At 38.9% G+C, this 20,628-nt stretch overlaps 1 protein-coding gene across 1 annotated transcript; it reads right to left on the bottom strand.

The window, feature by feature from the left end:
• Positions 1–16,802: 16,802 nt before the first annotated feature.
• LOC100696282 (olfactory receptor 2AT4-like) lies at positions 16,803–17,903 on the bottom strand. Its single transcript, XM_003449534.2, has one exon. It carries the CDS (start codon positions 17,727–17,729, stop codon positions 16,803–16,805), a length of 927 nt encoding a protein of 308 aa, XP_003449582.1. The 5' UTR covers positions 17,730–17,903.
• Between the last annotated feature and the right edge of the window lie 2,725 nt (positions 17,904–20,628).

Here is a 20,628-nt window from a genome sequence, read left to right as displayed (position 1 = left end):
AATACTGTATACTCCAATAGCTACACGCTTTTTGCACATGCTCTTCTTTCTTATTCAGATATTTATTAGTAAGTAACTTATATGTATGTATATATTGTATATATTGTGCTATTTCATACTTCTTGTATTGTCTGTTTTTGTTACTGTTTGAACTGGAGCACTGTAACCAACATAATTTCCCCTAGGGATCAATAAAGTATTCTGATTCTGATAGTCGGCATAGTCACATCAGAAGTATACTATTCTGAGTTCAGTGGAATTGCTGTAAAGCTCAGCTTTTCAAATATGCAGGGCACCGTATTCTTAATGGGTTGCTTGGTGGTGCACTGGTTGGTTAGCACTTTTGCTTCATAGCAAGATATTTCTTTGTTTTGTGTAGAGTGCACGCATGTTCTTTCTGTGCCTGTATGTGTCTTTTTGGGATTCTAAGGTAGTCATGGAGGTGAGGTAAACAAAGTAGTTTAAATGTAAAGTTCTGCATGGTTACCTAGAAAAGCGCTATATAAATCTGAATAGATTCCATTTACCATGCTTGAGTATGGAATGCAGTAATCACACTGGACTTTTGGGGTAAAAAGTATCCTGTTCAAACATGGTACACAATAGATTTTATATGTTACAAACAAGCCTCGATATTGACTGATGAGGCCTGTAAGACAGCCATACAGATAATATTGTATCTGTAAAGCAGTGGGGGTGTGATAGCTTTGACAAGGTCCCAGAAAAAGAGATCTGTTGATGGGTTGGTGACCTATTCTTGACTGAAGAAGTCACCTGGATGGGTAACAAAATGTTTCTCCCATTGAAAACACTACATCCAGATGATAGGTAGGCTTACGCAGTTAATGATGAAAAAATTTTATTGTAATTTTTGCAAGTGTAATAAATATATATATGATATAGGTGAATAAAGGAATATGAACAACATGTGCGTAAAAAGTGCTATATATAAGATACTCCATTTCCATTTCTACAGTGTACAATATACAGAAATAACAGAAATGTATATGAATTTAACACAAATACACAAAAATACCTGAAAAGTACCTCTACACACATACACACACACACAAACACACACACACACACACACACACACACACACACACACACACACACAACACACACACACACACACACACACACACACACGCACAGACACACACATATATATGGTGAAGGTTGCAATACACTATTAAATTTCATTATTTAATAGATTACTTAACTTGAGAATTTGCTAATGTTAATCTTTAATATGTACAGTATGTGCTGTATAAATAAATCTCTACTCTGCAGAGAAGTCAGGCCTTTGAACTTGAATTGCAAATGAAATGACGGCACTTCCAACATCAGTTCTGACACATAAGATGCAATGACAAAACAATCCTCTTGAGGTGTTGAGAGATTTCTTTCATTTTCAGTCCATATACAACTGGATTAAAGAGGGGATGATACAAAACCACTTGTAAAGTCATTATGAAACGTGCAGTTTGGGATAAATTAATTTCCACTCGAGCTATAATTATATCATACGAACACAAACATGAGAAGCTGATCAAAACGAGCAGGTGAGGTAAACAGGTCTGTGCAGCTTTTCTCCTGACCTCCCTGCAGCTTCGATAGCATATTATAAATATTTTTGTGTATGTAAACAGTATGAAAAGCAAAGGAAGAAATACAGTGTTAAGTAGAATAAACACACCATATATTAAGTAGGATGTTTTGGGGGTTGCACAGTAAAGCTTGAAAATTGCATTGTTACAAAAAATTCCATTCAAAGTGAAATTGCAGATTTGTGAGTTGTTGCTGAATACACCTGATGGCACAAGCTGACAAGCAGGCAGAAGCCAAGCTAAAACCAACAAAATTTTGACAGTTGCTTTTCTCATAATAGTATGATATTGCAAAGGTTTCGATATGGACACATACCTGTCATAAGCCATGGATGCCAAGAGGAAGAACTCTGAACCAGTTAAAGAGTAATAAATAATTCCCTGAAAGCTACAAAGTAAATGAGTTGTAATCTGCTTCTCGGATAAAAAGTCCATCAAAAGCTTGGGGTAGATATTTGTACTGAACACAACAGAGTTGAGCAACAAAGCTGCAATAAAAACATACATAGGCTCATGGAGGCTTTTCTTAATCCAGATGAGGCAAACTATGGTTGAATTACTGCAGAGTATTAGAATATAAGCAGTAAACATGATAACAAAATACAGAAATTTGTATTTTTCCAATTCTATATGCCCACCAAAAGTTATATACGTCTCATTAAATTCATCATGCATTTGCTCCATGAAACTAAAATTAAATTAATGACACTAATTAAAGATTTCTAAATGTGAGCTTTGCACCAAACTTTACTTTATACCACAATTCAGCCAGGGACTTTTATGACACTTGGTTACCCTCTGCAAATTTTTCTGTACTTTTATTTAACCATCAAGCTTCACATTTTAACTCATCCTTCAACAACAGAAATAAAAATCCAGCAACATTGATAACAACAACCAGAATGTACAACGGGGAGAAAAACTGAGATGAGATCAGGATTTCATACAAATGCGAGATACCAGACTGATATTGTCTCAGCAGTGAAAGGACCTTATGTATCTTTTTTTTCTCTGTGGATCTCATTACGGCAACTGAGACATGTGACCACTGTCATCCAGCTCTAGATTTCATGACTTGTACGTCTTGTTAGTGTTTGTGCAAATATCTCAAACTTTTTTTTCCTCGAATTAAAGTTTTAATATGGTGCAATTTATATAATGAATATAAGTACTTATCCTTTTAAAAAATTCAGTCATGACTAAGGCAGTAATATTAAATGTGGTTAATTACTTTAGTCATAATATTTAATCACTTTGTATTGCAAGTCCTCTCCTCTCGTTAATCACTAAGCTTCTGTCTTCAGAAAGATGCTTTGTGAATAAGTGTTACCTTAAAATTCCACCTTTGCAATATAACACCATGATTGGCAACAAGCCCATACATTACAGCTACAGAATTACAGCTTTCCCTTTCTTTTGAATCTAACTAAATGTATTTATTCTAACATTAACTGTCTTGCCAGCATCCCATATATATTGCTATAATTGTAAATTTTATGTGAAGTTAGTCATTGTGCTTTGGGGGCTGGTGATGTTGCTCTCAAATGGAGAAAACAACTGCAATCACATCCTGTGTGCCACTAGATCAGGGGTCGGCAACCCGCGGCTCCGGAGCCGCATGCGGCTCTTTAGTCCTTATTTTGCGGCTCAAGGTGGTTTGGGAAAATAGAAGAAGTATTTAGCTGAAGTGTATTTTATTTGTGTTTAGTTCTTTCTTTTTTTTAACTTGTAGTTCTAAATTGGAAGATTATTGTGATTTTGAAATATAAAAATAAAATGATATCTTATTATTTTTTTTCATCGCTCACAATAAGCGTCACACTCGCGGAAGCCGGTGTACCCGCAGAAACGCCGTGCATTTATCGAGACTTTCGACACCAGGTAGGCCAATTATGGATCTTCAGATCCACATTATGTCAGCAGCTGTTCTCCACCGTGAACTATTTTAAAAACAAACACCGCTCACGCCTCACAGATGACAGCTTACAGTCCTGCATGAAGATGAAAGCCCCGATTTGCGGACGCTGTGCGCAGAGGTTTGGGACCAGAAGTCTCATTGTAAACACATCACGGCAGACCCGACGATGTTTCCATGAACATGCTTTTCAGCATCTCTTTATTGAGCACTTTTCACACACGGTTGCTGTACGCATACAGCCGGCTGTAGCTTTTCAGCTCACAGCCCGACAACACAACAGCAGAGAGAACACAGACTTTAAGGCGGCAAGGCGCGATTGCGGGTGTCGCTTAGGTGCGTCCGACTCCCATGCAGCGGCACTGCAGACCACGCCCCGCCGCACGCATTAACCAGGTAAAATAGATATTTAGGCAGAATTTTGCAAATATCTATTTTTTATTTTTTTTTAGCAGCATAGTGCTTTTTTTCCAGTTACTTTTTAAAAGTCAGGTCAAGGCTCCAAAAGCCCAAAGGCGATATAAGGGTGGCGGCTGAGAACAGTTTTGTTTGCTACATGGATCATTTTAGTTCAGCTGGGTGTCTTTCCTTTTGTTATATTTCTTTAAGAGTTCAAAATGTGTTGATTACATAAATAAAATGTAATTTTCTCTGTAGCACTTCATGGATTACATAAGCAGCACACCTTAGTTGCTCTGTGGATTCTTTTAAAAAGCAGTTAAAAACCTTTCTGTTCAAACAAGCCTTCTGTTGATCTACGCATTTTATATTCTTTACATTCTTTACATTTGATCTTTTACATTGTGTATAATGTCTATTGATTGTATTGTTTATTTTAATATTTGTGTACAGCGCTTTGTGACTGCCTGTCTGTGAAAAGCGTTTAATAAATAAACTTTACTTACTTACTTTAGTTGTTCACACAAAGCACAAAAAACAATATATACAGTGTTATCTTCATTTCAGATTTCAAAAAGTATTTGCGGCTCCCAGTGTTTTCTTTTGCGTGGAAACTGGGTCCAAGTGGCTCTTTGGGTGTTAAAGGTTGCAGACCCCTGCACTAGATGAAAATGAAGTGAGGCGGTTTTTGGCACTTTATGGCTTCCAGATTTGGTGTCATGGTCTGGGGTAGTGTCTCCCTGTTTGGTGTTTTTTTTCAGCTCCTGCACCTGGCCTCACCCATGTTGTTTGGTGTCTGCTGGCAGAGCCGGCCCAGTCACAGCTGCCGGCATCAGCAGCAATCAGTGGCCCCGCACTTAAGGCCAGGCTTCTTGGATCACTGTCCATCTGACCATCCCTGCAACGTCTGCAGCAGCTAAACAACTCACCTGCTTGCTTCCTCTCAAAGCTCGTGATTTCCTGAATCGCTCACCTGGCCACCCTGCTTCTTCTGGAAACGCTTGTCGAAGGAGCTCCTCCCTTGGATCCTCCTCTATCTGGACATCTGGACACTTAACAGGAATCCATAACTCCCATATTAACTGTACCCACAATAAAGTCAAGAGCTGTGGTTTTATTTGGCTATCTGTCTTCAGTCTGTGTTACCCACAGGTTCAAGCAACTCACACTCAGAGGCCAATCAACCTCCAGATCTCACCACTGTACCCCTAAATTACCATGATCTCCATGAAATCTTTAGCAAGGATAAGGCCATGTCATTACTGCTGCATAGCCCATATGACTGTGCCATAGATGCATCCTTCCCCGGGCCCCGCTGCTGTACAACCATTCACTGCCCTAGAGGCAGGCTATGGAAAAATACATCCGTGTGTCGCTGGTGGCAGGCATCATTTGCCCATCATCTTTGCTGGTATATGCAAGGTTTTTTCTTTACGGCTGAATGACATTACAATAAAAAATAAATATCCTTTGCCACTCATCAATTCTGTCTTTGAACCACGCCAGGGGGCCACTATCTTCACTAAACTTGACTTCCATAATGCTTATCATTTGGTCCCCATTGTGGAGGGAGACACGTGGAAAACAGCCTCCAATACTCCGTCAGGTCATTTTGAATACTTGTTCATGCATTTTGGACGCACTAATGCACCTGCTGTATTTCAGGCTTTAGTACACTTTTTGAAGTTCTAAGAGATTTTTAAAAATCTTTTTGTTTTTGTTCATCTACATGACATTTTGATATTTTCCAAGGAACACCGGATACACCGCCTTTATGTCAAAGCAGAAAAATGTGATTTCACTCATCATCTGTTACCTTCTTAGGTTACATTCTCACAGAGGGGCAAGTGGAGACTGACGAGGTAAAGATTAAGATAGTGGTGGACCGGCCAACCCCCACCTCCCACCACTTTCTTGGGTTCATCTGAAACCGCAGCCAGATAGCAGCACCCCTTAAACAAGTCATCTCCACAAAAACTCCCTTCCTCTGATCTTCAGAACCTGAAGCCACATTTTCCAAGCTTGAAGCAATATTTACTTTGGTGACAATCCTTGTCTATCCAAATACCAAGTTGCAGTTTATTTTGGAGGTAGTTGCATGTTATTCGGGGCTGGGGGCAGTCCTCCCACAATGCTCTGGTCCTCAAGGTAAGCTGCAACCCTGCGCCTTCTTCTCTCACCATTTAACCCTGATGAAGCTGTCAGTGAGTTTTTTACATTCAGCCCGAAGGGAAACAAATTGTGTGGACAGGCATACCTTTTATCCCTCCAAGTAGCCAGGAGGAGGGATTCTGTGTGGATCAGCCAGACATTTATTCTGTTCCTAAGTATGCAGGAGCGCTGCTCGTGTTGACCTCTATACTCGACGGCACTTGCGTGAGAGGAGGTGAGAATGTTATGATCGTACTCTATCCAAGGTAGTTGCTCACTCCAGATGACCTGATTGGAGGCTGAGAGTGGCCTCTAGTTCTTGGTTGGCGTGCTCAGTTTGTCCATTGCTCTGTGGGTGAAAACTGCGTGTGGTGAGTGGTTGAGCCATCTCCAGATCTGTGGGGAGTTTGGATAAGGCTAAAAAGTGGGCAGCTTTTAAGAAACAATCTATGATTGTTAGTATGACTGCGTTACCTGCCAACGGAGGAAGTACAGTAATGAAGTCGAGGGTGCCAGGGGTTGATAAATGTTGGAGCAGACCAGAAGGTGACTTATTCACTGGTTTGTTTTAGGCGTAGGTGGAGCAGGTGGTCACATACTCCCCGGTGTCCATGGACAGAGTGGGCCACCAGAAGAAACTTTGGAGGAAAGTTTTGGTGTAATGGACGCCAGGGTGACAGATAAACTTGGCAGTGTGCGCCCAATCCACCTCCTGGGAACGAATGGAAGTGGGAACAAAGAGGTGTTAAGCAGCACAGTCCGAGATCTGCTTCCAATCGCTGTGCTTCACGGACCACCAAGATCTAGAAACTGGAGAGGAGGAATGGCCGAATGACACCAGCAGCCCATTATATATTTTTCCATGGCCTCCCTTTCGGATTGCGACAAACTGCATGATCTGCTGGATGGAAGCAGCGCCCCATAGAGGAGGTCTATTGTGCAGTCATAACGTCTGTTCGGAGGTAGCGACAGCACTCTACCTTTTCTAAATACCTCATGTCATGGTAGACTGCAGCTACCATGTAACAGATCAGGCTTTTCAGGGAGTGAGACTTGGTTCTGGGAGTTAACAACAGAGTGGCAGACTTAAGGCATTTCATGTGACATTCCTCTCCCCACCCTGACACACATTCTTTCTTCTACTTAATACAGAGATTATGCTGTTGTAACCCAAAACGAGAGGAGTGAGGTGCGCTTTGAAAACAAAGAAACTAATAACTTGGTGGACTGGTTCTGTAATATGAGTTATATCAGGGAGACACAGAGCATGTGAGGCAGGGCGTCAATGGAAATGTGTAATCCACGGGCAAGAGAAGCTCTGCTCTAAAAGTTCTGCTCTGTGGTCAATCAAAGAGACCTGAGAGTGAGTGAGTTATAGCCTGATTGGGGATTTTAGCCAGCATAATGAGATGGGGAGGAGAATTTTTAGTAGACAGGCCGCCCACCAGCCCTATGCTATTGGCGGTTGTGTTCTTTTTGGCCAAGCCGGGCTGACAACAATGTAATGGCCTCTGTGGCCACAATATAGGCACTGTTCAGCGGAACTTCTGCCGGAAGTCATCCCCAAGTGAAGCATTGCATGCTAGCCGTTAGAGTTTTGTTGTCCTCTTGCAGTTTTTTCTGCCAGAATCCAAAAATCTATGGAGCAATCAGCCATGCTCTACTTACCTTGTTTGAGGTTTAACAGCGATGCGCAGTAGCCGCAGAGCTGGAACTTTCATCAGAAACTCAAGATAGGTTATGATCAGGTTTGCTTTTAACGCTGCTTGAGCCCACTTCAGCTCTTGATCGTTCAGCAGCTGCAAAAAGTTGGTAATTTTGGCTCCATCATCCATGAAGTACCAAAACACGAACATTTGTCCAGCTCACTGGTGAATGGTTACTGGGGCGGCAATAACCTTTGTGTGGCAGGAAGTGGTGTGGCACTCAATTTCTCCACGCATATGCATCAACATTTGTTGATGCCTCTTAAGCTGCAAAAGCCTGGCAAATTGGGTCAGAGTCTGCTGGTGCCATGATGTGGCTGGATTGTTCTGTCCCAGTGAATGAGTCGAATCAAGCGCAGGACTCTGTTGATGTTGAGAAAGAAGAGTTTATTTACAATATCACCAGGTGCTATAGGGCTCCAGGCAATCCAGGGATGGGGGAGGAAAAAACACACTCCTCTTCGGCCACATGCCACTCTCCTCTTTAGTCACCCTTGCAACTCAGAAAACACTCACATACACTAGGGATGAAAACAAGGATGGGTCCAGGAAGATCTACACAAGAAAACACGTCTGTCTGGAAAACACTAGAGACGAGAATATAGGAAAGCGCAGAGGCTACACTGATGAGTGTCGCACAACAATCCAGCAATGAGAAACACTGAGTCATTGTCTTAAGTAGTGGCTGGAGTCAGGCTAACGAGCAGCAGATGAGTGATTATTTGCAGATGCATAGAGCAGAGGTGGGAACCCGCAATGTGTTCCACCCCGGCAGAGAAGAGCGAGGGAGAGAGAAGGAAGACAAAAACAACAACACCGCAATCTCAGGAGAGCTGGGGAGACATGGGGAAATATGATAAAATTGAATAAAACATAAACTTGTGAGGTTAAACATGTTGTATAACTTGTCCAATTATATTATTATGATTCTAATTTGAAATGACTTGAAACAGAACAAAATTAACAATTTAAATTGATCTAAAAAGTGACTAAGCATATGCAGTTGTAGAAATGTTTGAAGGTCTTCCATAATTTTAATTTTAATTTAGCGTTTGCCCATATATATATATTTTATATGCATAGGTTATTACAGCTTAGTATGAGTAAGGAAATATGATGTGCATATACAGGAAAAAGGGTTACATAAAACATCTTGTTTGAACAGTACAAACACACAATAACAGAACTTTATATGAATGTAATACAGATATAAAAAACTACTTAAATACTATATAAGATTAAATGGTTTTTAATTATGGTAATAATAAAATAGTAATATTACTATTACAATACAATACAATCAGTAATCTATAAAATTTTCATTAGTCAGTAACCAAAGTCAAACAACATTATAATACACAATTTTAATATGGCTAAGTTAACTTGAGAATTTGCTAATGTTAATCTTTAATATGTACAGTATGTGCTGTATAAATAAATCTCTACTCTGCAGAGAAGTCAGGCCTTTGAACTTGAATTGCAAATGAAATGACGGCACTTCCAACATCAGTTCTGACACATAAGATGCAATGACAAAACAACCTCCTGAGGTGTTGAGAGATTTCTTTCATTTTCAGTCCATATACAATTGGATTAAAGAGGGGATGATACAAAACCACTTGTAAAGTCATTATGAAACGTGCAGTTTGGGATAAATTAATTTCCACTCGAGCTATAATTATATCATACGAACACAAACATGAGAAGCTGATCAAAACGAGCAGGTGAGGTAAACAGGTCTGTGCAGCTTTTCTCCTGACCTCCCTGCAGCTCTGATAGCATATTATAAATATTTTTGTGTATGTAAACAGTATGAAAAGCAAAGGAAGAAATACAGTGTTAAGTAGTATAAACACACCATATATTAAGTAGGATGTTTTGGGGGTTGCACAGTAAAGCTTGGAAATTGCATTGTTACAAAAAATTCCATTCAAAGTGAAATTGCAGATTTGTGAGTTGTTGCTGAATACAGCTGATGGCACAAGCTGACAAGCAGGCAGAAGCCAAGCTAAAACCAACAAAATTTTGACAGTTGTTTTTCTCATAATAGTATGATATTGCAAAGGTTTCGATATGGACACATACCTGTCATAAGCCATGGATGCCAAGAGGAAGAACTCTGAACCAGTTAAAGAGTAATAAATAATTCCCTGAAACCTGCATAGTGAGTGAGTTGTAATCTGTTTCTCGGATAAAAAGTCCATCAAAAGTTTGGGGTAGATATTTGTACTGAACATAACAGAGTTGAGCAACAAAGCTGCAATAAAAACATACATAGGCTCATGGAGGCTTTTCTTAATCCAGATGAGGCAAACTATGGTTGAATTACTGCAGAGTATTAGAATATAAGCAGTAAACATGATAACAAAATACAGAAATTTGTATTTTTCCAATTCAATGTGCCCACCAAAAGTTATATATGTCTCATTAAATTCATCATTCATTCGCCCCATGAAACTAAATGTCAAATAAAGCAAACTAATTAAAAAAGTCAAAATACCACCTCTAGGCCAAAAAGGAGTCAGTGAAAATCTTTTGATGTTTAAGTTCTATGGATCTTCTACAACAATTACAATTTTTATGTGTTACATTTGACTAACTTCAATCATTCAGGGATTGAATTAAAAATCCAACAACAGGGAGAACAACTGAGATGACATCAGCATTTCATACAAATGGGAGATACCAGACCGTGAGAGCCACTGTCGTTTCAGGATTGAGAAAGTGAATTATTACAATAAGTGGAGTGACCTTATGAATCTCTTCTTCTTTCCTCTGTGGATCTCATTACATCAAGGACGGTCATGTGACCATTTCCATGCAGCCCTAGAGGCCATAACCTGAAAGCCTTGTTAGTGCAAATGTTTTCTTAACATTTTACTTTCTTACATTAAAGTTTGGGTATGGTGTAAAATATATCAATGTTTGGCTCCACACATATATGAACTTGACTGTGTGATGGAAAATTTCTATTATTCCCATTTTACCTGTTTAAGTGCTTATGTGCATGCTCAGTTGTGACACCATAAGAATTGGTGTGGGAGTGCAAGACAGTGTGTAAGCTTAATAGGCGATGATTAAAAGGTCGCGCCCCGGGTCTTTGTGTCAAAAGGTGAAGACCCCGCACTTTGACCTATAGAGGAAGAACTAGCTGTTTGTTTTCAAACATGCTGGGAGGAAGACCGTGGAGCATAGCCCACTCTAGCAAAAGCAAGAGGAAGGAAGCAAAGAGGAAGTACTGTCGTTATGAGAGGTTAAAAGGGGTGCTGGGACGCCTTAAGAGCTCAGAGATCACATGACTATTAGTCGTCTGTTTGCTCTCCCATGCGTGTGGTAAGGTGTTGGTCACAGCTAACCGTGTCTGCAGACTTTGTTAATCAAAATTCCACGACAAGTGACATTCAGTTCTTAATTGATAGGGATGTTGGCCTAGCATTTGCATCTATTAGAGCATCAGCTCTTCTAGGAAGGTTTTCCACAAGGTTTAGAAGTGTTAATGGGAATTATCTGCCCTTCATGGAGAAGCCCATTGTTGAGGTCAGACACTGATGTTGGACAAGAAGGTCTGGTTTGCATTTTCTGTTCTAATTAATCCCAAAGGTGTTCAGGTCAGGATACTGTGCGGGCCAAACAAGTTCTTCCACACCAAACTCACTCATCCATGTCTTCAGACTGTGCAAGACGACTCTTAACAGGCATCAACAGAAGATCTCATATCACTCCAGTTTTGGCCTCCCTTCACTGGTTGCCTGTAATTTTAGGTTTTATTTTAAATTTTTAGTTTTAACCTTTCGGTCATCAGGTCAGAGACTGCTGGTGGCCCCACGCACTCGATTTAAAACTCGTGGTGATCGGGCCTTTCAGGCAGTGGCACCAAGGTTGTGAAATTCTCTTCCACTGGTGTTGCGCTGTACAGACTCCATTGATTCTTTCAAAAAACAGGTAAAGACATTTTTATATAGATAAGCTTTCAAATAATTTGCTGTTTTTAGGTTGTATTTTACTGTTTTACGTTGTTATTTGTTGTATTTCCATGCTTTTTCATTTTCATTCACTTTATTGTGAAGCACTTTGTGATTTTTTTCTGTGAAAAGTGCTATATAGATAAATTGTACTTACTTCATGGAGTAGCATTATGTACTCCTGCACAGTCATATTGGAATGGCAAGTGGTCATCCCCAAATTGTTCCCACAAAGTTAGGACCATAAAATTGTGCTTAAACTGTCACTGGAGTCAAGCCACCAGATGTTTGTCCTTCTCTATGCATCTTGGAAGTAGATGATGTTGTTTGGATAGCATAAAATTGTCCAAAATGTCTTAGTATTCTGAAACATTAAGAATTCCTTTAACTTAAACTATGTGTTTGCTGAAAATCTCCTACATGGTGTTTCAGGTATGCCCTACCAGGAGAAGACATTGGAGCACACCCACAACACAGATTATGTCCTTATTTGGCTGGATACCAGTGTAGGAGGAGGTAGGTCTGGATATCTATCTTTGTCTTAAAAACTTAACCAGGGACAAGCTTTACAAATTAGCTGTGACTAGAAGTCCTATGTACACTGTAACATTTACATTAAAATTAAGCAATGTTAATATGTATCATTCCTGCTACATAAAATATATTAAAATAAGGCTGAATTAAAAATTTTTCTCATCTCATGCAGATTTCCATGCATATGTCACATAAACTGTTTAATTTGCACTACTGCATGTCACGGCTGTGTCGCCGAATAACTGGATTAGACTCAAAAGAAGAGCCGAGACAGACACAGCTTAAAGGTTGATCCAGGTGGTTTGCAGGAGAGAACTAGCCTGTTTATGTTGGCATTGTGAAACAGTTTTAGGAGAATCTTCAGCTGGAAGGCGCAATAATGGAAACAAGGAAAAACACACAAGAGCAGGAACACAATATAGGAACTCACAGAGAATAAGACTGGCGTGTTACCACTTATAAGAGGCAGACCATCTTGCGTTGACTGGCTGGTTCTTAAACTGGCATGATGAACAAGATAAAAATCAGGTGTGTCTGGCAGAGGGAAACCCTTGACTCCACCCACATATGACTAGAGTGCCTGCAGCACTCTAGTCATATGTAAGCGAAGAGAAAATAACCCTGCCTGCACAGTGTTACAGAAAAAAAGGTTTTCAAGAGTCACAATATTGTTAGTAATATGATTTTAAGTACTTTTTTCTATATCTAACAGCTTCACTGTTGCACACAATGTCTGGATTTATATGGTGCACATAATTGTAATAAAGCTGCTATTGTCTGGATAAATTCCAAAACCTATCCCCCCCTGAACTATGATGGAAGGAAGTCTATACTCTCCTTCACCTGCCTGTCCTCAATCTGAATTGCCATGCTGTTTCTGGACTTACACATCCAGCTACACTGTCATAACCACGTTATTAGATTACTTACTGTTTCGTGTGACCCATTATGTTGCATTGATTTTGCTAGAGTGTGCTATGTTTCTGTTCATAAATGTGTCCATTTTACATTTTTTTTCTTGAGATTGTACTATTATTTTTCCACATAATGTACATAGAGAGATAAAATACAAAGTGATATTTATATTTATGCTTATATACATACTTTTTCGTTGTCTTTATATTATCATTAATAGTTGTCCTTATCAGGCTGCTTTTATAATATTTTATCTTGACCTCACACTACCCGCCCTACTTCGTATTTCTGCCCCTTAAAATTTTTTTGTTTTTCTATTTTCTAAGCTCTTGTGGTTACACTTCCCTTCTGTAATGTATTTTTCTGATAGTAAATTCTCAACAATACAATTCTTGTATTTCAGTGATTCTTGAGATAAGGCACAAAACATGTCCGGCAGATAAAACCCAATTTTGTGGTTAAAAATATGCATTCAAGTGTTAACCCAACTGCCTAAAAGACAAACCAAGGCAATGTTTATACAACAAAAGTATGATTTTGCATTTTTTATACATATATATTTATGTTAAATGGTACAATAGATTACCAGTACCTTAAAAATCCATTGTCCAGAAGCAGGTGTGATAATATTAAAATACAGAAAAAAAATTAAAAGTAATGTAAAGTTAAACATCATGGCTCTCGTCACTAAGTGACAATTAAAATCGTGTCCAGAGTTTTTGTCAACACCATCAGATTTTTTTAAAAGTACAAAAAAATCAGGAATTATTGTGGGTAGCTTACACTCTGAGGACCGCTTTACCACTTCCTGTTTGATACACATGCCATGAGGTCACTGCTGTGATAATTTTTTTTATTTTTATTTCATTTATTGCATACCTTTCTGATAAACCTCTGTGTCGCAACCATAATGCGTCAACACCAAAGTCAATGTAATGCAAGATTTAATTTTTTTTTTGTAAAAAGAGCTTAATTTAGGTAGATTGTTGAGGCCATAAGCAAATGATGAAAAACAAGATGGCTTCTGTCAGAAAAACGTGTTATGAGAGAAAGTAGGGTATTTTGTCAACACCATCAGGATTTTTGTCTGACGGTGTTGACCCTTTTTCTAATGGTGTTGACAAATGCCACAAAAGTGTGCTATTCATCAATTATATTAAGTTATTTTTATTAATATTTCAGTTATATTGCTTCCTGTGTATTTTACTGATATTTCTGCTTTACAGATGTGTCGAATATTATCAAATTTGCATTATCTTGAACCTCATTGTTTATGTATACATTATTAATCCTGTAGGAAAAAGCTTAGTCCTCTGCATTTGACCCATTCACTCAGTGATGCAGTGGGCAGCTACAAATCCAGGATAGCCGCTGTTCGTTGGATTTGAATGCCCAACCTTCCGATCATGTGGCATCTACTGAACTATCTCTGCCCCGAGAGCTGGTCTTTAAGTGATGATGTATGAATCCTGCTTCCGGGCCCAAACTACTCTGTGTTTATTAAGCCTGTTGTGCTGTTAAAATGTTTTAATGCTTTTTATCTTGTTCTATTTAATCTGAACAAGCCCCTAAAGTCAGTGATCACTGTTGGCCTAACCATCAGAAACCCTTGCATTAACTTTTATCAAGTAGAAAAAAGCTAGTGTTCATCCTCCAGCTTCACTGTGTTTATGTTATGCTGACATAGCTGTGTCACTAGCAATCACCTAGCACATATAGCCCAACTTCAGTAACCCTACAAAAGTCACTGCTGCTTAGTTTTCTGTCTTCATTTATGTTGGAATGTAGGTGGAAACCAGCGAGCTAACTTCTAACTCAGCCACACTGATCATTTTATTAAAGATGAAAGAATTTAGACAGTTTGTAACTCTCAGTGATGCCGCAGAGTTCCTTTGACTTTGGGATCTGCAGCGGAGTTTGGACCTGGAAACGGCTAATGACATCAGACTTAAAGACCGGATAGCATTTCTGTTGCTTAATACATAATTGTGTTGTGAATATTCATCCTTAATCTGTATAAATGCATATGGTTCCGAAAAATTATAGTAATTACAAAATGGTACATTTCAGGCTAGAATGGCAAAGGGGAACCTGTCAGTAGAGGAATGAAAGAGAAGGAACAGGGAGTATCAAAAAAGGAGAAAAAGTTAACAGCCAGCCTGAGTTGAAGAAAGAGTTTCTCATAAAGGAAAGGGAAAGATGGAGAAATAGAGTGAAAGAGGGAAAAATAAAGAACATCGGTGATCTGAAAGAAAGAGAAAAAAGGCAGAAGAGAAGGTTTTGGAAACAAGCACAGAGAGACAAAAGGAGAGAAAGTACAGCAGGGTCTAAACACACAACCACAGAGTACTTTAGGAATCAAGGAGGAGTAGGCAGCTACTTGCTGGTGAACTATTAAGATGTAGAACTTGACATGTGCAAAAACAGAATTGTTATGATGTGTCTTGTGATATTTCAAAGGTTGTTAAGGTTTAATGGTCATTTTGAAAGAAATAATATCTTGTTTTCTACTGTGTCACCACCCTCAGATTTGTGTCACCACCGTCAGCACCTTGTCAACTCCATAATATGGAGGTTTTGTTTATTTTTCTCTTTTGAAGAACCATATATTTTCCTACCTCATGATCTTCCAATTAAAATACGTAATTTTCTCAATAAATGTGTAATTTGCATGCTGCTAAATATAATTGTTTCTTATAGATTAAATACAAGCTTCTGAAAATATGTATGACTGTAACTCTAATAATAAAAAGCCAAAACAAGCTTACTTTTAAACATGGTATAATTCATTTGAAAACATATGTGCATAAACAGTAGAACACAGAAGCTGTTAATATATAAATTATTAAAAAATGTTACACCTGGGAGATTGTACCAAAACATGGTGAGACAGCCAAAACTTTGTGTAACAATTATTTGTAAATATGTTTTTGAAAAATCAAAAAATATATTTTAGAAAATCAAAACCTGATTTGTCCCTAATCTCAGGAATCACTGATTTCTGTTTTTGTTCTTCTTATATTTATCAAATTAAGTATTAAGAGAGTAAAAAGACCAGACACAGCTTCAGTCTGTGGGTTCTGAGTTAAAAGGTTAACTAGGATCGTAGTTGGAGGAAGATAACACATTTATTACACAAGTCTATTTTCATATTAAAGCAACATGAGGAAGTGATATTTACATTGCGATTCCTTGAGGATTGATCTGTAATTTTAATAACACGTGAACAACATTAAACTAGACTTTTGCACAGTTTTAACCCCTTACTTTGAACAGAATTATGTGAATCTCCAGCATGACAAATAAAACTGAAACACAGTACTAAATTATATGTCTATATAAATACATAGGCAACAAAAATAGAAATGAATACCTCAATAGTGCAAAAAAACAACAAACATATGAACTCAATAACAGATTATTATTCAGTGGTGAAAGTAACACAATGACATATTACACTATAACAGTATGAACAATTTAACACAAAATGTTGAGTTAGATTTTTAATATATTAACGTAATAATTAATGGTGTTAGAAGGCTTAAATCTGTGTTTCATAATTTCAGATCTTTGAATTACATGAATTACAACATTTTTTTTTGACACACTAGGTGAGTTTGCTTTGACACAACAACCTCTGGAGATGTTTAGAAATTTCTTTCAACTTTAGTCCATAAATAATTGGATTGAAGAGAGGATTATATGTTATTATTTGGACTGTCATTACAAAACGTGCAGTTTTTGAAAAATCTGATTCCATCCTAGCTATAATCATATCATAAGTTATCAAACAGGAATAGTTGATTAAAACAAGCAGGTGTGGTAAACAGGTCTGTGCAGCTTTTTTCTTGACTTCTCCAGAGCTCCGATAAACAGTTAGAATTATCTTAGTGTATGTAAAAATTATGAACAGCATCGGAAAAAGTCCGGTATTCAATAAAACAAATGCACCATATACAGAGAGAGCTCTTGACATCACACAGTAAAGCTGGATGAGTGAATTATTACAAAAAATGCCTTTCAAGGTAAAGTTACAGAGTTTGTTATTAATATTTAGTATGATCGGAACTGCAACTTGACAAGCAGGCAAAAGCCAAGCTAATACCAGTAGAAAAACGACAGTTATTTTTCTCATTATTGTTGGATATTGCAGAGGTTTGCATATAGACACATATCTGTCATAGGCCATGGCTGACAACAATAAGAACTCTGAGCAGCTTAAAGAGTAAAACATAAAAACTTGAAAGAGACAGACTGGATAAGATATGATCTGTTTTTCAGATACGAAATCAAGCAAAAGCCTTGGATAAATATTAGTGCTGAAAAAAAGGGAATTTAATAACAAAGCTGCAATGAAAATGTACATGGGCTCATGCAAGCTTTTGTGAATAACAGTGAGGTATATGATAGAGGTATTACAGCAAATTATTAGAATATATGCCGTGAACAGAATAAAAAAATAAAGATATCTGTATTTCTGCACTTCCACATGTCCACCAAGAATTAGATATGTCATATTTAATCCAGGATTCATTAAAAAAAGTTATTTAAAAAATGTAAACAGATAAGCATATATCTTTATTTAGTCAAACTATATGAAAATATGTCTCACTCAGAAGTTGCAAATATCTTAACGAGAAAAGATCTTAATCATTCCTCTTTACCTTCCTCTGAAATGCACTCGGTATGTTTTCATCTTCAGAATTCAGAAAGTGAAGTGTTAAACATTTTTACCATTGTTTTATGAGACTGCATCATCCTCAGTGGAGCTTGTTAATAATTCATGGCACTCCTAAAAACTCTGGAGGCTTCAAATCACAGGAAGGTTATTAATATCACAATGGGCCCAAAACAATATACTCTTCATGTGCAACGATACACAAAATTCACGGTTTAGTTCGATACTTTGGTGTCACAGTTCGATATTTTTTCAATACAAAAAAATGTTCATGCCCTTTTTTAATTTGTAATTTATTAAAATTACAAATACATATTTTGACTCAAAAGTACAGATTTTAAATTTAATGTTGCTGAAACAACAAAATAATAAAAAAATAAATCTATCTGATCGAGAAATCACTCATCTTTGGAAAAGAGAGTTTATTGCAGAGAAATGGCTCTTTCCAAAATAAAAGCTATACTATACGCTTCTTCTGGGGTAAATTCTCAGCAGCATATTAAACATATCAGGTCCCCATAAGGAGAATCATGTGCTAACGGCTGTCTAAATGACTCGGGTAAAGTTTGTAGCATGTTTTTGTCTGCTTCCACTTGTCTTTGCACTAGGATGATGTCGGAGTAAATGTGCAGTCATATTCGTTGTGTTCCCACTAGTGCTGTCAGCGTTAATCTCGTTAAAATGACGTTAACGCCATAACGCGGCAAATCTCCGTTAACGAGTTACCGCGGATCGCCCCGTGCGTGGGGCTGGACGGCATCAACACGTTAACAAGCTAACCGCGCTAACGCACTAGTTCCCACCAATGTAATTGAGCATACTGTTTTACTTTTGTCCATGACGCTGTAGAAATGTGTAGTTTGTTTTAGAGTTTAGAAATGTGTTAAGATAGAATGTAGAATTATGGTAGAGACACTGACACTGCCCTGGATATAAATAAAGGCCTGACTGTGTCATGAACTTAGGAGTAGATCTTAGGAGACCCTCCCCAGTTGAACTGTGAAAGTAAGACAAAGAGGAGTTAATGCTGAGTGGAAATTCCATATCCACTCTTTGTGCTGATCAGGGCGTTGTCCTGTATCAGCAGAGAAGGTGTCTCGCAGAAAGTTTGAATGGGACTGCGAGAAGCATGAGGTGTGTGTGAGGCAGCCTCAAGGGGCGGGTTCACATGTGGTCTGGAGGGGAGATGGTATTTATGGCCCCTAGGAAGAGACACATACCCACAGTGTTTTAACTGATACACTCACACATCCACATGCACACTCACTCACGTGCACTCACATAGACACGCGGGTACGCGCACACACAGGCACTCACGTGCTCGTGCACATAGACACAGACACAGAGTTTGCAGCACATTGTGGGGGATTTATGATGGGGTCGCTGCTATAAAGCTGGGTGTAACTAACAAAGAGGTGAAGATTGTTGCAGAGGGACACCGGCCTCGTCTTCCCTTCTAGAAGTGCATGCTTAAATGAAGATGAATAAAGATGAATAAAGTTTTTGTAAAAATGACTACTGGGTCCGGTGCCATCTCTGGAGGCCCGAGGAATAAAAAGAACCGGGGTAAAACTGATTTCCCAACAACGCGCTTACCATTAGGGTCATACTTCACATGAAAACCAAAATAGTTCCAAACGCCAGATCTGAATGAGGGTGGGGGAGGTTCAATTTCGGGTAGTGTTGAGGCAGTTGCCATGTTGAAACGAGCTTAACTTCTGTCTCGCTAGCTTGTACGGTGCTCAGTGGATCTGCGCTCGACAATGCAGCCTAGGCGGAGTAGTTGAACGCAGATCCACTGATCACAGACAGCATCGTCAGAAGAAAAGTTGATAAAATAAATTCAAAATTTTGTATTGTTCAATACATATGCGTACCGAACTGAAAGCACTGTATCAAACGGTTCAATACCGATACATGTATTGTTTCACCCCTAATATATATATATATATATATGTATATATATATATATATATATATATATATATATATATATCCTACCAGTGGCTGGACAAAGCTGGACTGAAAGACAGCACAGAGGCACTAATCATGGCAGCACAGGAACAAGCTCTGAGTACAAGATCCATAGAGGCTGGGGTCTATCACACCAGGCGAGACCCCAGGTGCAGGCTGTGTAAAGATGCCCCTGAGACAATCCAGCACATAACAGCAGGGTGCAAGATGCTAGCAGGCAAGGCATACATGGAACGCCATAACCAAGTGGCCGGCATAGTGTACAGGAACATCTGTGCCGAGTATAACCTGGAAGTCTCGGGGTCAAAATGGGAGACGCCCCCAAGGGTGATGGAGAATGACCGAGCTAAGATCCTGTGGGACTTCCAGATACAGACGGACAAAATGGTGGTGGCTAACCAACCGGACATAGTGGTGGTAGATAAACAGAAGAAGACGGCCGTAATGATCGATGTAGCGGTTCCGAATGACAGCAATATCAGGAAGAAGGAACACGAGAAGCTGGAGAAATACCAAGGGCTCAGAGAAGAGCTCGAGAGGATGTGGAGGGTGAAGGTAACGGTGGTCCCCGTGGTAATCGGAGCACTAGGTGCGGTGACTCCCAAGATAGGCGAGTGGCTCCAGCAGATCCCGGGAACAACATCGGAGATCTCTGTCCAGAAGAGCACAGTCCTGGGAACAGCTAAGATACTGCGCAGGACCCTCAAGCTCCCAGGCCTCTGGTAGAGGACCCGAGCTTGAAGGATAAAACCGCCCGCAGGGGCGAGATGGGTGTTTTTTA

Source organism: Oreochromis niloticus, linkage group LG16, assembly GCF_001858045.2.
Source record: "Oreochromis niloticus isolate F11D_XX linkage group LG16, O_niloticus_UMD_NMBU, whole genome shotgun sequence".
NCBI classification, from domain to species: Eukaryota; Metazoa; Chordata; class Actinopteri; order Cichliformes; family Cichlidae; genus Oreochromis; species Oreochromis niloticus.
This window is presented reverse-complemented; position numbering and strand designations above follow the sequence as displayed.

What these genes read in the sequence shown, in the direction of transcription:
- LOC100696282 (XM_003449534.2), bottom strand. Translation starts at nt 17,729, where the DNA reads ATGAATCCTGGATTAAATATGACATATCTAATTCTTGGTGGACATGTG.